Genomic DNA, 15,961 nt, shown 5'->3' on the forward strand with positions numbered 1-15,961 from the left:
ACATGGGTAATTATTTTTTTTAGATTTGGTTTTTTTTTAATTTTTTTACTATCACTGTTGCCCCTAACCCTTATTCGGTAAGTTATTAATTTTTTAGTTAAAAATAAAACTTTAAAAAAAAAAAAAAAAAAATTTAAATTTAAATGAAAAGTTTTGTTTTTACTATTACTGTTACCCCTAACCCTTACCCTCGGTCAGTAACTTTTTTTTTATTAAACTAAAAAAAAATTCTGTTTTTTTTTAATTCTTAAATTTTTCTCTATTTTTTTACTCTCATGCAAAAATGTAACTCGCAATTTTATGTCCTCGTGCAGTTTTGTCCCCTCGTGCTATTTAGTAACCTCGTGCAATTTTGTCTTCATGTAATTTAGACCCCTTAACCACTTTATTCTGGTTTTGGAAAACAACCTAAGATAGTAACTAAAACTAGACTAAGTAACAGTTCAAAAACGTACAAATAACTTTTATAACATTTTGTTTATTTAGTTAAGGAATCATTTTGACAATAAACTTCTTATTTAATTTTTTTTTGTGTAATGAAAATACTTTTGTTGTAATAAAATTGCTTAAATTGAATATGACTTTTTATATCGTAAAACCTATAGGATTTAAAAACTTAAACTCTTTTGAAATAAAAGAAAATATCTTCTATGAGTTAAAAATTACTAGTTCGTAACATTTTGGCAACATTGTGCTCATTTAAGATACTTAGTAATACTAAAAGAAAATAACTGTCCACTAAGAAAAATAAAGTAAAGTTATTTAACGCAACTGAAAAATATATTTATGATTTTTTTTGTTGTCCATCAACGAAAATAAAACGTTCCTAAAACTTAGTTTAGTAATTAAGTGATTCTACTAAGCAACATTTTTATCTTTAAGCAGTATATAATTGTCAAGAATCTAGATGTATTTCAAACTATATTGTATAATATTAAACAGATGACGCGCACTTAATACGTTCGTTTGTTTTACAAACTTAAAAAAGTTTTCAAAATACCCCAACATTTATTAAATGATTAAAAGGTTTTATGAAAGAGAAATAAAAAATATAATTTCAGTTCGAAAGTAATTTATAATTTTTGTTCAAAAATAAACTTAGTTTGTAATGATTTAAAATATATTTAATTTGTTTATAGTGTGTTTTGACATTTTTGTTTTTATGTAAGCATGTTGGCAAAACATAATAAAGTTATACCGCACATAACTAGCTTTTACTTTTTTTACATCTTATTTATAACAGTAATTTATGTTGATAGTATTTTAAATCTAAACTGTTTAATTTCTAGTTATTTAGACCACGTTAATATTTTAATAAAAATACTATTTTTTAATCATTGTAATATATTATTTTTACTTTGTATAAGCTGGTTCTTCGCAAATTTCACACATTAAACATTTCTTCAAAAAATAACTTAGTAAACGAATGTGTAATTTTTTTTAGGCTTAGATTTTACAGTAGACCTTTAGCTAGCTACACTATTTTCAACAGGCTGCAAAGATTTGAAGTTTTTAATGTATAAACATTTTATAAGTCTTTCAAGTCAAAGTTGTAGTTAAACGGTTCGATAATTGTTACTACTTTTATTATTTATTATAAAACTAAAAATAAAAAACTTTAATGCAAAATACTTCCTATGAGATAACTAATACTAATTAAGAATATTTAATTGTTCTTATTCTAAATAAAAATCGGGATATTATCTCTAATGTACTGATTTATGAGTGTATGTTGAACTGCCAATTTACTGATATGTTAAATATTAAATGTAGAATTAAACAGCTTTTTATACACAATTCTTAAGATTAATGATCCTAAATCTTCTTAACAGTTTATTTAAAGAAATGTCGTTCAACATTGTTATGTGTTTATCCAAACTACTGTTGTTATACTTATAATCTATATAAATAAATAATATAAATCATTTAGCATATGACTGTTACGGTAGAATCCATTCTCTAAGTTATCAAATGAAATTGCAATTAGACTACTTGTATTAAGTAACACAATAGCAATTTTGTTACAGAACTAATAAATGATAACTAATTATTATTTCATGCTTGGAGTAAAATAAAATAAAACTGAACCGTATAAGATATAGTTTTACTTTTGTAAAAATTATTTACTATTTTTAAACAAAAATTCCTATAATTTAAAACATTATTTAATGTAACTGATAAAAAAGTTAGATTTTGCAAATCAAAAATTTCAAAGACTATTTTTGGACAAGAGAACACCTCATAAACCTAAAGGAAGTTAATGACTTAAAAATAAGTCTTAATATTTAATTAAAATCGAGATGTAAAACACGTATTTGATGCTTAATGTAACTTTAAAGTTATTTCGACTAAGTTTAAAATTAAACAGTGATTTTCAAAATCTATGTTTAGCTTAATACATTTTCTAACGTTCTAGTTAAGTAAATTTGTTAACTAAATAAAATTTTAAATTAAGTCTAGCTCTATAAACCAAAATTAAAAATATTTTAACATACTGTAAGTTTGTGAATTTTTTATTTTTTATAAAAAGTCAAAATTTATTATACAGCTGTTCAAAAAATGTTTAATAAACAAGTAAAGGTACAAAAATTTGAACCAGTAAATATGATACACATACATTAAAGTTTAACAAAAAACTTTTTTTAGAAACAATACACATTGTTGCTTAAAAATAATCAAGTTTTACGAGATAAAGATAACAGTTTTTTCATAGTTTTGTTTTATATTATAAATAACAGCTACTAATTATGTTCGATTTTCCTTAGCTTAAATGAAGTTATTAACAATATACACAAAAATAAATGTACTAGCATATTATTATATAAAATAAAAGCTGAATTGTTTTATAAGAATAAGAACTCATTTTTACCAAAACAACTTAAAAACTTTTTAATATTTAGCATGTAGAAAACATTTTAAAGTCAAAATAATTCTAGCTTAGATTCAAGTCTGATTATCATTAAGCTATTTAATACTTAAAACGACTAAAATGCATAGAATACTTAATAAATTAAGTTTATGTTCAAGCGAATGACAAAGTCTAACTGAAAAGTAATTTATTATCTCTTTTCAATACTTTTGTGAGCACTAGTTAGGTTTAGTCGAAAGCTTTTTTTAACCTTTAAAGTTCAAGTCAGCATTAAGTTGAAATTAAACTGAATAAAGAAACAAGTCAAACTAAAAACATAAAAACCACAACTTGAAAAATGCATCAAGAAAATGTATACATATTCTTAAATTTTCAAAGGTTGTAAACGTCTTTTTCTATGCATTTGTAGCTTGAACGAAATAAAAGTTGGTTAAAAATATTTACTTCAATAATAATGAAAAACGAATATTTTTATCAGTACTTTTTATTGTCATTTATGAGTTAGTAGTTTTATTAAAACTATTAAAACTAAAATTTTAAAGAAACAAATCAGTGTAGAGTTAATATCAGCCTAAACATTGAAGTATTTTGTAACTCTGTTAAGTTAATAATTATGGTCAACAAATAATCATCAATTTATAGGTTTTTCTATTTGATACTATTAGTTGTATTTTTATTATACTAAATGTTATTATGAAATTGATTCTAAATAAGTTTAAACTACGTTCTAATTGATTTAGCTAATACGTTTTTTTGTAAAAATTTAGCTTTTCTCTTGATTTACATAAATTTTTTATTTATTTTATTATAGAAATGAAATACTTATTCTGTTTAGATTTATTTATACTACTTAGCTTATTGAGCAAAATATTGCAAACAATAAATATACATATTTACTTTCTTTTGTTGAAGTAGAGGACTTAAATTGTTCGATTGACAGCTAAGAAAATGTTCTTAGAAGTTCTAGAACTTGTAACATTGTGTGGCGATTTTTGATATTTGTTCAAATGACGTAATTATAGCTGCATATATTGAGAGATGGCGTAAGATTTTAGCATTGCTAAAGGTAACCAAAAAACGAAAAATTCAAATAAAAATAAAGTGAGATAAATGTTAGTTAAAAGTCATTTTTGCTTTGTTTGTTATTTTTTTTAAAACATAAATATTATAGCATATGAAAAACTACATACTTTAAAAAAATAGTTATAGCTATAGAACAGACGAAATTAAACATATAATGTATATCGATGTTCTATATATTTTTATGTGTAGTGTAAGTTTTCTTAATTTAAAAAATAGTTTTAGGTTTTTTTTTTGCTGTATGTATGAGGAAACATAAAAAAATCTTACAGAAGTTAGTAGTTTAGCTAGACTCAATTGTAAAGAGTTAAATTCAAATTTGAGGTTAGGTAGTTAAACAAAGTATTATAAGGTGTTTTTTTAAATGGATTAATACTAAATAAAGTGTTATAGTTTAGTCTAATAACCTTGTAACACATAAAAAATTAATTGCTTGTTTTGCAAAACAACTATCTCATGATAAAAGATTTTATTAGACTGCTAATTGTTTTGAATAAGTAAACAAGATATTCAGAAAACAACTATAATATACTTAAAATAGCTTAAAAGTGTATACATGACTTTAAAGGCTTAATAAGCAGCTTAATTTTTAAGAAATAAACATAAAAAAAATTTATATTTTGAGTTTGAATTAAAAAAAAAGAATGCTCAACAAATTTTATTGATATGTGTGAAATATTTAAAGAAAACTTAGTTTTTAGTTTTTTTAAAGCAAATTTTAATAACCTGAAAGGATAAATTTTTAATTAACATGAAAAAGCTTGCAAAGTTAGTAACTACATGTATTGTATTTAACCTGTAAACTATTATTTTTATTTTAGCATACAACTTTTTGTACCTGACTTTATTTAACTGAACTAAATGCAGAACAAGTTTAAGCATCAATTACTACTATTAGCCACACGTTTAATAAATAACAACATAATATGCAAATATACGCTAAATTTTTAAGTAAGGTACAAAGGTAGCTAGTCAATTAACTAAACCAACCGTAACTGTTTAAACTTCTTTGTTTTAAAATAGAAAATCTCCACTTTGTACCACAAATGTTTCCGATTTTCAAGAAACCTTGCTATACACACAACATTTTGGCTCATATTTTCCCCGTAAAGAACACAAAAACATTCAAGTTTTTGCGAAAACAGTTCTAAGCCATTAATCACCAAATTAACCGATTAAGGCACATCAAAAACAACTTGTTCTAAAACAAGCTCGAACAGATTTGCCGAGCATCATCCACGTCATCAAGCACTTAAATCGGGTCTTGTTACGTCATAAAGGGGCGGTGATGAATCATGTTTTGTTTGTTTAGCGAATTCAAGGCAGTTCGGGTGGAATTTAATAAATTTAATTAGCTCTAGTGCGTATTCTAAATGCGAAATTAGTGCACTAGTTTGTTAGAGTTTTTTGCCACTATCCGGCGCAAGAGACAAGACTTGTTATAATCAAGTGTTTTGCTGTTACGGATTCATTCGTCGAGTAGAAAGCAGATAGCAGACAGTAACAAATACTAATTTAGTGTTAATAACAGTAGTAACTTAAAAATGATTAGCGCAGTTTTATTTCTCACATTCGTTGCTGCAACAAGCCTCAGTCAAAGTAAGTTGTTAAATTGTTTTTTAATATTAAAAGAAAAATTTTTGAATTGTTTTATTACCAAAATACAAAAACTAGTGCTTTGCATGATTAAGTGTTTTAAAGTTTTAAGTAAAGCTAAACACTTTCATATCTTGAGGTATTTATTGTTTTACTTAAAAAATCTACAACGAATGTATACGCAATTTTCAAGCAGTTTGAAGTATTGAAAAAGTTATTAAGTTACAATGCATGATCAACAAAGTTTAATTTTCTTATTATAGTTTTTTTTTTAATTGTTGACAAAATGAGTTCATCAAGCATTGTATTTATAGTTGAAGTTTCAAGTACATGACTGAACAGTTACAGAGAAATTAATTAAACACAACTAGGTTAAAACAACATAGTAATTTACAAATTAGCTCTAAAATTTTTACATCGTGTTCTAAACTTTAAAACTAAACCAAGTTAAATGGAATTAATATAAAATGTTTTTAAAATGTGCAATGAATTTCACATGTACCAATGGCGCGATCACTGTTTACGAATATTTGTAAATACGGCTTAACACACAATAAACCAATGTAAGTTTGATAAAGCATGAACGTTATTTAATTATGCGTTTTATTAACATACATTAAACTATCTTAAATTATTTTTAACAAATATACATTCAAACTTTAAAAAAAAAATTCGTGTGCACTACTAATGTACGAATGTTATAAAATCTTTTAATTTTCAATCAAATATGTTTTGTTTCGTTAACGTTATTTAAAGACAAACACATTTTCAGATTAAAAAATAAATTATAGTAAGATAAATATTAATTTATTAAGAATGGTAAGAACAGTAAGGTTTGTCTTAGGAAAAAATGGCATATATAACATTTGCAAGAACTTAAGAAATTCAAGGAGTTACTTATAAAACAACTTTAATAAATGGTATTAATACATCAAGTTATTTAGAAACCTACATTCCGGTATTAGATATATTGAAAGTAATAATAATTACTATGTTATCGTTTAATTAAAGCAAAAAATACACACTTTTTCAAAAAAAAAAAAAACATATCTGTGAACAACAGATTCAGCTTAACAAAAAAAAAAGTTCTATCATTATTAATAAATTTTCAAACAAAATACACTCGTTGAAACAGAAGCAGACATGCCAGTGTACAACACCTGCGGCAACATTTCCCTGGTTGAAACATCCGCGACCAGCTTACAGTCCCCTGGGCATCCTGATAAGTACAAGGGAAACCTGAACTGTTGGTGGACGATTGGAGAACAATACCAGCAGTCCGCGTGGGTTAAGGTGCGAACTTTTATTAATTATATTTAATATTATTTAGTTAGTTATATTTAACATTTAGTTATTATATTATTTTTATCGGTTTGTAAATTATTCGTTTTTCTGCATTGAACAAAAGTTATTAAAAAAACGTTTTTATAAAAGTACAACCGATCGAAATCGGTGTTGGTGAGTAAAAAATAATGTTTTCTATCTGATTAGGTGCAGTTTGATATTTTAGCTTTGTAAAACTAGTTTCTAGCTTGTAGTTCATTGTTTTAAGCTTTTAGATGTTAGTGTACTTTAAAATGTCTTTTTTATAAAATTACAACTAACTTGCGTTGACTAAGGTGCAAAAAATATCAACTTCATCCTGGTTTATTACATTAAGTTTGTCTATTATATAAAACTTATAAAGTAAATGATGTTCTATCTATGAGTTACCTTTAAAACTGTTCTATTCTAAGTTTTATTATATAATTATACAACACCTACTTGCTTTAATTAAGGTGGAAACAATGATAATACTAAATTAGTTCTATATTACTTTTTTTAATTTAAGTAAAGTTTTATCTTAGTAAATAAAGACAAAAAATTTGTTATTATATTAATAACATTTGTAATAGTTAGTATACTAACTAATCTACAATTTTTTTTTCAAACTATTTAGAATTACAGAAAAAAAAACAAAAGGATTAACCATCGTTGACTTGTTAATAGAAAATTTTTAAACTTAAACTTATCCTTAAATATTTAAAATTTTTGTCAAAAAGTACTATTGACTTGCGTAGATTAAAAAAAAAAATCTATTACTAAAATTTATAATAAATTACTTTTATTAATTAAACTTTAGTAAAACCTGTGAGCTAAAAACAGTTATATATTTGTAGTAAAATTCTTTTATTTATACATCTTGTGTATTTAGCAAAGTTCGCTACAAGATTAATTAGTGAAATGGCGAGATTAAATAAACAAACTGAAACTTTTGTGTTTTGTTGCAACAAAGTAGCTCACCAGGTACTTGAATGTTATTTGAACTACGCAGTTGCGGAAGTTACTTATTTCAAAATAAAACATAACAAGCTATGATTTTAAATTTTAAATATTTTTCTTATAATTAAACATTAATTTGAAAATTTTCTACAACTGGTTAAAATTAAAACGTTTATATAGTATGTATAATACTACTTTAAAAAACTACTATATACTACTACTTTTAATAGTTTATTGTTTTTAGTTTAAGATAACACAATAAACTAATTAAATACTTTATTCTTTTTATTAAGTTATTTTATAGTCGGATTTATTCAAGTTTTAAAAACTACTTTCAATTCAATAAAATTAAAATTCTTTTTTTTTGTTTTTAGAAGCCAATTTTTAACGCTATTTCAGTTTTGAAGTTTAAAACTAAAAGCAATAAATTTAAAATTTAATTTGTACTTTTAGACAATAAGTTTTTATGCCTATTAATTTTTGTCCGGTAAGTTTAAACGTAAAGTATCCAATAGTAGATTTATCATATCACTCGTAATTTAATACAACTGCAAAACTTAATCGATAATAGTTATTGTGAATAAAACAACTTACGCAAAATATATTTAAAATTACTTAAAAAAACATTTTTTCTTATCTAACTGGTAAAAAATAAAAGTTTTATACATTAAAAAGAATTATAATAGAGTAAATTATATTATATAATAACTTTTTCTAACTCCAAAATACCAAAAAAAAATTATTAAGACTTTTTCAAAGGTCTACATAGAATCGCAGGACATTCAACACTTAACTTTGAACATTTAGCAAATTTGTTTTTTTATATACAATAAAAACAATATTCATATAAAAATAATTTTCCCACAGGTCTACATAGAGTCGTTGGATATCGAGAAGTCGAGTGGCTGCCAGTTCGACCACCTCAACGTGCAGTTCAATGGGGAGGAGTGGAACAAGTACTGCGGCAAGAACAACTCGTTGGAGGGGAGGAGGCTGATTGAGGGGAAAACCCCGGTGAGGGTGAACTTTGGCAGCGACGACAGCGTTTCGGGTTCGGGATTTTCCCTGGTTTTTGAGGGTTGGTTTTTCAAAAGAAACTGTAGTAAATAAAAATAATAATTTATCATTTACTAAATATAACTTTAAAGTTTTTAAAGTTATTTTGAATATAATACAAAAAACTAAACAATCCATTTTTTCTCATGTAAGATATAGTTTTGAGCATATTTGTTTAATCAAAGTTTAAAACTTATTAGTTATAAAATAATTAGTTAACTAATTAAAAAAATTTAAGACAAACGACAAAACTTAACGATCAAGTGAAATAATTTACAGTCAAATTACGTTGATGTATAGCTTTTAAAATACATTTTAGTAATTAGAAAATTATAAAAATAAAATCATGTATTTATTTTTAAGTATTAAAGAACAAAAAATAAAAAAGTTTGTATAATTAATTTCATGCTTTATTAATTTTTCTGTTCAAATTTTTAAAAACCAAAATGTCGGTTTTTATTTGCATTTAGCTTGACATGTATATAACAAATGTTTTCCACGTTTGTTAAAAACTACAAGTTTTAAATTATAAACACATGTTTAATGAAAAAGCTATTTAAACCAAAGAAGTTTTCAAAATTTTTAATAACAAAATAAATAAACTTATGTAGAAAGAGTATTGATAAAATTAGTAACTTATTGTTTACTTTAAAAATTTTGCCGTTTATTTTAAGTTTTTATCCTAACTAAGTTAAATAGCGAGTAGATACCTTCTCCTGAACCGAAGATAAAATATTATTTTGTGGTTATTGCCAGTAATTGTTTTCCTAAAATATTTTCCAATAAATCTTAATGACAACACACTTAATAGTGCGACCTCAATCTTCTCCAGAACACTCAAGTGGCATTTATTGTTTAGTGAGTGTTTAGATCTCTATCTTGTTGTTACTGCGGTAAATTAATTTTTCTAAGTGCTCCAGTGCAAACATTATACTTTACGGTAGCTAAACGAACATTCAAGTAAAAACGACACATTTAATTGATTAGTTCACATTATCAAGACAAAGATAAATTTAAATATTGACAAACTTAAAACTTAAAATAATAAAATTGTAAGTTTGAATAAGATTTTAAAGTTGTATAATTATATAGTTTACAGAAGTATATTTAATATAATTCAACTAAATTTAGCGTCAATTATCTAAAATGTGTAAAGTAGACTAATTACAATATGTTGCTATTTTCTAAAGCAATTACTCTTAGTATATATTTTTCAAAGAAGTAAACGAAAGAATATGTATAAATGAAAAATAAAAAAATCTATTATGTTACATATAAACCTTTTATTTTTTAGTTTATTCATAAATAGAATATTAAAAATTTTTATGAAACGTTTTTGTTTAACTTAATCTAGCACATAAAACTAAACACTTTGTGTTTTGAACCGATTATTGTCTATTTTTGGTTTTTGTCAACTATAACGAAATACTTATTTATGTACGAAAGCAAAATTTATAATAGATAAATACTCTAAATAAAAGATATCTATCAAAAGTTTATAATTATACTTAAAAAGTTTCTAAGGGACATAAGTGGAAAAAGTAAAACCAATCAAAATACTATTTGATGTAATTTATTCGGTCGAACTACTATGTAAATTTGACCTATTGTATGATCAGTATAAACGTGTATATTGTAAATGTATTAACTAGAGACACTTTAAGTTCACTAAACTAAAACTTTTAAAATATTTTCAAAAGTATATTAAATAATAAAAACTACTAAAATTTCTTAAGTTGCATAGTACCAGTTTTAGTCTAAATATAACTTATTCAGTGGAACTTCCATGCAAGTTCAACCCGTGCATGAATGGTGGCGAGTGTGTGCAACAACCATCCACTACACACCATTACACCAGTGTTAATGGCACCAATGAGAGTGTGCAGATTGAAAAATATACTTGCAACTGCGCAGATGGCTGGAACGGTACTAACTGCGAACAACGTTGGTTTTTTGTTTACTTTTTAAAACATTTAAACTTTAAAATTAATTATCATTATTAGTTTATGCACAAAGTAATTTTATTGATAATGTATGCTTAAGTTTTCGTAGTTTTTTCGTTGTTATAAGTGTGAAAAATGTTTAATTTTTATTAGAACTCTAATAAATTACTTTCCTTTACACTACGTTGTTTTCCTAATAATGGTTAATGGTTTTCTTTATTTTTTTATATTTTTTTAGGTTTAAATTCTTTTATCGCTTTATATCCTTTGACTTATATCCTTAAGTTGTTTAAGTTGTATAAGAATTTTAACTTATTGTAGAATTTGTACTTGTTTTCAGTAAATGTAATTACTAAAAGTTCGATAATTTTTTCTAACTAAACATAAAAAACAAATAATTAAAATCTTTAGTTTTGTTTTAGTTCAACTTTTTAAAATAAACAATTCAATTTTTTTTTAAGTGGATACGAATTTTAATATCAGGTAGTATTTTTTTAGAAAGCTTTTTGTTATATAATCAACCTTAGCATGTTTAAAATATTCAGGTTATGTCACATCCTGTTTACTTTTTGGAAGTTACATATACTTTTGTATCAATAAAATATCAGTAGGTTTTACTATGTACTCAAAAAAAAGCTACCTTTATACAAAAACTTATTTATTTTTTAATTTTCGGTACCTTTTTAATATACATCTGTTTTAATAATTAGATATTTGTTATTCTTATTGTAAAGTTTCAATTTTTTTTATCTATATAGATTAAAAAAAATATTATATACAGCACACTTAGGAGAGTTTGTATCAAAATGTAATTTAAAAATATGTAAACAAAAACTTGTGCGGTTTTAGCAAACAAATGTTTTGAATAAGTTATATTGAAAACAAACTTAATTGTGTGTTTATACTGCATTCTTTTTAAGTGGTTAGTATATAGCTTTGGAAAATAGCAACAGAAGTTTAAAATGCACTTTAACGTTTTTATTAACTATATTCACCAATCGTTAATGAGTTTCAATTTGTTACTTAATGTTTCATAAAATTTCATGTTGCTACATTTTTTATCCTTGTTTTATACTATAATTGTGTTATTATAATTAGATACTACTTAAATTCTATTAAACGTCATAACTACTTTCGATGCCGAATTTAACTAAAAAAAGAAAACACAATAAAGTTTTTACGTTTGGTTAATTTTTAATGTTACCTTTCGTAAAAGTGAAAAATTAAAAAGACAAAATGAATATCAAAAAAGCTAACTTAGCATAACGTTTTTATAAATAAACAAGTGGACGTTTTTTTTTCAGGAAACGTTACCGAACAGACTACAACACAATTATACACAACAACAGTTAAACAAACAACAAAGATTTACACAACTACACAGAAAATTACATCCACAACTAAAACTACAACTAAACCAGAAACAACAACAAAAACAACAAACAAAATAACAACTACCAGACAGCTAACAACTAAAGGTATTTAAAACATTATATATTTATTTTTTAATAAACAAAAAATTTTGCTTTTTTTGCTCGCAAATCTAGACTGTGCTTAAGAACCTTCGCTAAACGCTAGAATTTTAAAAGATAACAAAAAAAAACAATTTTGTTAGTTTTAACTTTTAAAAATACATAACAAGTAAAGAACTAAGTTTTAGCTTTACTATGCACATGAAGCTATTGTTTTATGAAATCAAAGTACGTAATTAAATTTATCAAAAGGCAAATGCATTATAATAATTTATTTAAAGTTTTTTGAAAATGGTAGTTTAGCACGTTTTAAACTTCAATGCAAGTAAAACGTAATTTTACATAACCTTGTGTTTAACACTTAACACTTTAAATGCAGTTTAAACGCAAAAAACTCTTTATTACTCAGAAAACATTGTTTGAACTTCCGAAAACGCTTGTATAAACCATTCACTTTAAATAGATTAGTTTAGCAAGCTTAAAGTTAAAAAGTTTAATCAATCTGTTATTACTGACCGCACTTAAAGGCTTAAATGCAGTTTGTTATTAGAATGCTTGCTACAATGTCTAACAGTATTATTTTCGATCATAGTATGTTGATTTTATCTGATTTATTTTGTTTTCATTCTCTAAATTTTTCTTTATTCAAGTACTTCTTTATTTACGAGTGTAATTTAGTACTAAACGATAAAAACATTGGTCTGTTTTATTATTTTCTACACTTGTACAGAAAGTTTTGTTAAACAGTTGATTTTAATTTAAGCTCAATTTCTTAAATTTTAAAAACAGTATTTATAACAACAGTTTTCAAATTATTTACTCCAGTTTATTTAGTGTTAAAAGGGTTGGAAAACTTTAAAGTTAATCAGTAATAAAAAAAATATTTTGACATATAAAATAATTTTTTTTTTATTCAAAAAATGTTACAGATGATTTTTTTTAAAGTGCCTTTTCAATACCTTTAGTAAGTAGAAAAGGTTCTATAAAGCTTGTTGTTTAGCTGTCTGCATATTTATAAAACAAAGTTTTTTCTTTTACTTATCTGGCTAGCAAGCTTGGCGTAGTGCATGAACATGGCACTTATCGAAAAATCTTGGACTAAGATGATATTTACCATATAACAGAGCTACTGGACACAACGCCAAAAGTTACTACAGAACCATTTGAAAGTACGACTGCAGTTAAAACTACGACACCTTCAAAAGTTACGACACCTTTTAAGACAACAGACTCTGAGACGGATACTAACGCGTTTGATTCAACAGTAATTAACAAATTATTTACAAAAGTTGACACCACAGCAACAAATGTTGTGACTACTAAAGGTAATAAACAAAAAAAAAACTGAGAAATTTTATTGAAAGTGAATAGATGATGTAAGGTTCTAAAATGCAAATCTTATTTTAACTTTTTTTACTGTTATTGGTGCCCTTATTATGTTTCTCTTGGTTAAATATTCGTTTGGGTATGCTAAATAGTTGTTTTCATGTATATTTTCAAATTCAAACTTGTACAAATTGCATTTTGTTCAAAATTTAAATATTACAGAGTCATACGTACCAACCACTATGCCTGAAACCACTACAACAAAGAAAACTACAACAACAGCGCCACCTACGACAACAACTCAAGTGCCTACCACTTCATCAACTACAACTACTACATCCAAAACTACAACCACCGTTCAGACCACTACTACTGTACCTGCTACGACAACTACTGCGGAAAAAATTACTACCGCTAGCAGCACTAGAGAGCTAGAAGGCGCCAGCAACAACACGTCTACAGATGACATCGAAACTTTTGAAAGTAAATAAATCTAGTGTTTATAAAACTACATGTCTTTAATTTAAATTAAAACATAAGAGTTTTTTACTAACAAGCAGTGTTTATATTACTAAAAATCGTGTTTAAAAAATATACAAAATTGGTTAAAATTTCAGAATTAATTAATAAACAAAATGTATTATAGCTAGTAAATTTTATTCAAATTGCATGTTGAAAAAATTTTCTAGTATATACTTTATTTGTTAACAAAAAAGTAATAAATATATTGAAAACTGACCACATAACTATAACTCTTGTTTTAGAGAGAAGAGTCAGTGTTGTAATGGGGGCAGTTTTTTCATCTATTGCCTTGGTTACAATAATTGTGGCGGCAATCACACTTCGTAAAAAATGCAAGAACTCAAAAGTTGACGCAGCTTAATAGAAATTCTAAAAAAGTTAATACAAAAGTCAGTTTTAAAATATATATTTATAATTTATTTAAGATAACTTTTTCGTATTAGATAATTAGCATAAAAGTTTAAGATGATAAAATATAAAACATAGATTAGTTATGATATCATTAATTATTATTCTTTAATTACTTTTTTATAAAAAACAGGTTAAATGATTAAGTTATATATTAATTTAAGGTAAGAAAGCCACTTGAAACAAAAGAAAATTGAGAATTGCCAATAAAAACCCAGTGCTGCCTTTTATTTTAAGATTTTTTTGTAGATAATTTATTACATTGCTTCTGTATTTATTCAGATTTTGACTGCTTCACCGTTTGAGTGTGAACTAAACTTTTATCTCTTTTTAATGTTTTTAGTTACTTTTTTACAGAATAATATTGTTTAAAAAGAAGGCTTATGAATATAAAATTTTAATGTTGTAATTAACGAATTTGATATTTACGTAAAGTTTAAATGAAAACAAGTTTAGGTTATTTTAATTTTAGAGCATTTAAATGTTAAAATAAAAAAATATAAACATATACTTATTGTTTGCTTTTTATGAAAACGTTTTATAAAACTGAATTAAAAGTAACTAGTTTATAACTAAAAGTTACAAAATAATTGAAATCAACTTAAAGACTTCCTAAAATTCTAATAATTGTAAAACAAATAAATATAATGCTTAGAATTTGTTGGTTGTCATACTATTGCATATTTCATAAGCTAGTATTTCAAAGAAAGTTAACTCAAAACCTTTAAATAGTTTATACTTTTCACCTAAAAATAACTTAAACTACCTGACTTACTTTTTTTTACTTATATACACTAGTATGATTAATAATCTTTTTATTTTATAAGTAAAAAGTAAAAAAACTATAGGAAACAATACCTTTAGCTATGTACGAGTATGGTATAGGTTTAAACTTTTTTTTATAACGAAGAATATAAACTATAAGTCAAGATTCAAAATTTTAATATGAAAAATTTTCCTACAAAGTATTTGGTTTTTTACGGTATTTTTCAACATATGTTTTAAAATATTAGATTTTATTTGAAGTTACTTAATTTTTAAACAAGTGTTTTTCTGTTTTCTTATTATTTATAAACAAACTTTACATTTTTGTTTTGTCTGAAGTTTAAACTTTACTTTTTAAGTCTTTAGGAGTTGTTAAAGGTAATATTTTTGTTTTGTCTAAATCTTTTAAAATCTATGTTGTATTTAATCAAGCACTTGAGTGTGGTGTTAACAACTAGTAAAAAGATTGAAAATTTTTTATAATGCCATTATTTAGAATACGTTAATTTTTTAAAAGGACTAACAAAAGGAATAAGGTTTGATAGTTAATGCTTTATATTTTTTAAAAATTAAAATTCATAATTAGTCAATATCTTTCATAATTCTAATTATATACTTTTGCAAGTTATATTGCAGAAAAACCGAAAATCAATAATTAATAA

General features: G+C 24.4%; 1 protein-coding gene across 4 annotated transcripts; it reads left to right on the forward strand.

The window, feature by feature from the left end:
* Window positions 1-5,423: 5,423 nt before the first annotated feature.
* LOC145829461 (bone morphogenetic protein 1-like) lies at window positions 5,424-15,174 on the forward strand. Of its 4 annotated transcripts, XM_082937255.1 has the most exons (9): window positions 5,424-5,548; window positions 6,681-6,838; window positions 8,675-8,885; window positions 10,640-10,807; window positions 12,111-12,284; window positions 13,403-13,603; window positions 13,827-14,087; window positions 14,369-14,515; window positions 14,699-15,170. In XM_082937255.1, the coding sequence occupies exons 1-8, from the start codon at window positions 5,494-5,496 to the stop codon at window positions 14,485-14,487; spliced, it is 1,347 nt and encodes a 448-aa protein (XP_082793381.1). In that variant the 5' UTR covers window positions 5,424-5,493; the 3' UTR covers window positions 14,488-14,515; window positions 14,699-15,170. The 4 variants fall into 4 exon arrangements, with proteins under 4 accessions (XP_082793381.1, XP_082793383.1, XP_082793382.1 ...); XM_082937257.1 differs by lacking the exon at window positions 13,403-13,603 and having other exon boundaries at window positions 14,699-15,174; XM_082937256.1 differs by lacking the exon at window positions 12,111-12,284 and having other exon boundaries at window positions 14,699-15,171.
* Window positions 15,175-15,961: the final 787 nt, after the last annotated feature.

Source organism: Thalia democratica, chromosome 2 (genome assembly GCF_965202585.1).
Source record: "Thalia democratica chromosome 2, ktThaDemo2.hap1.1, whole genome shotgun sequence".
Lineage (NCBI taxonomy): Eukaryota > Metazoa > Chordata > Thaliacea > Salpida > Salpidae > Thalia > Thalia democratica.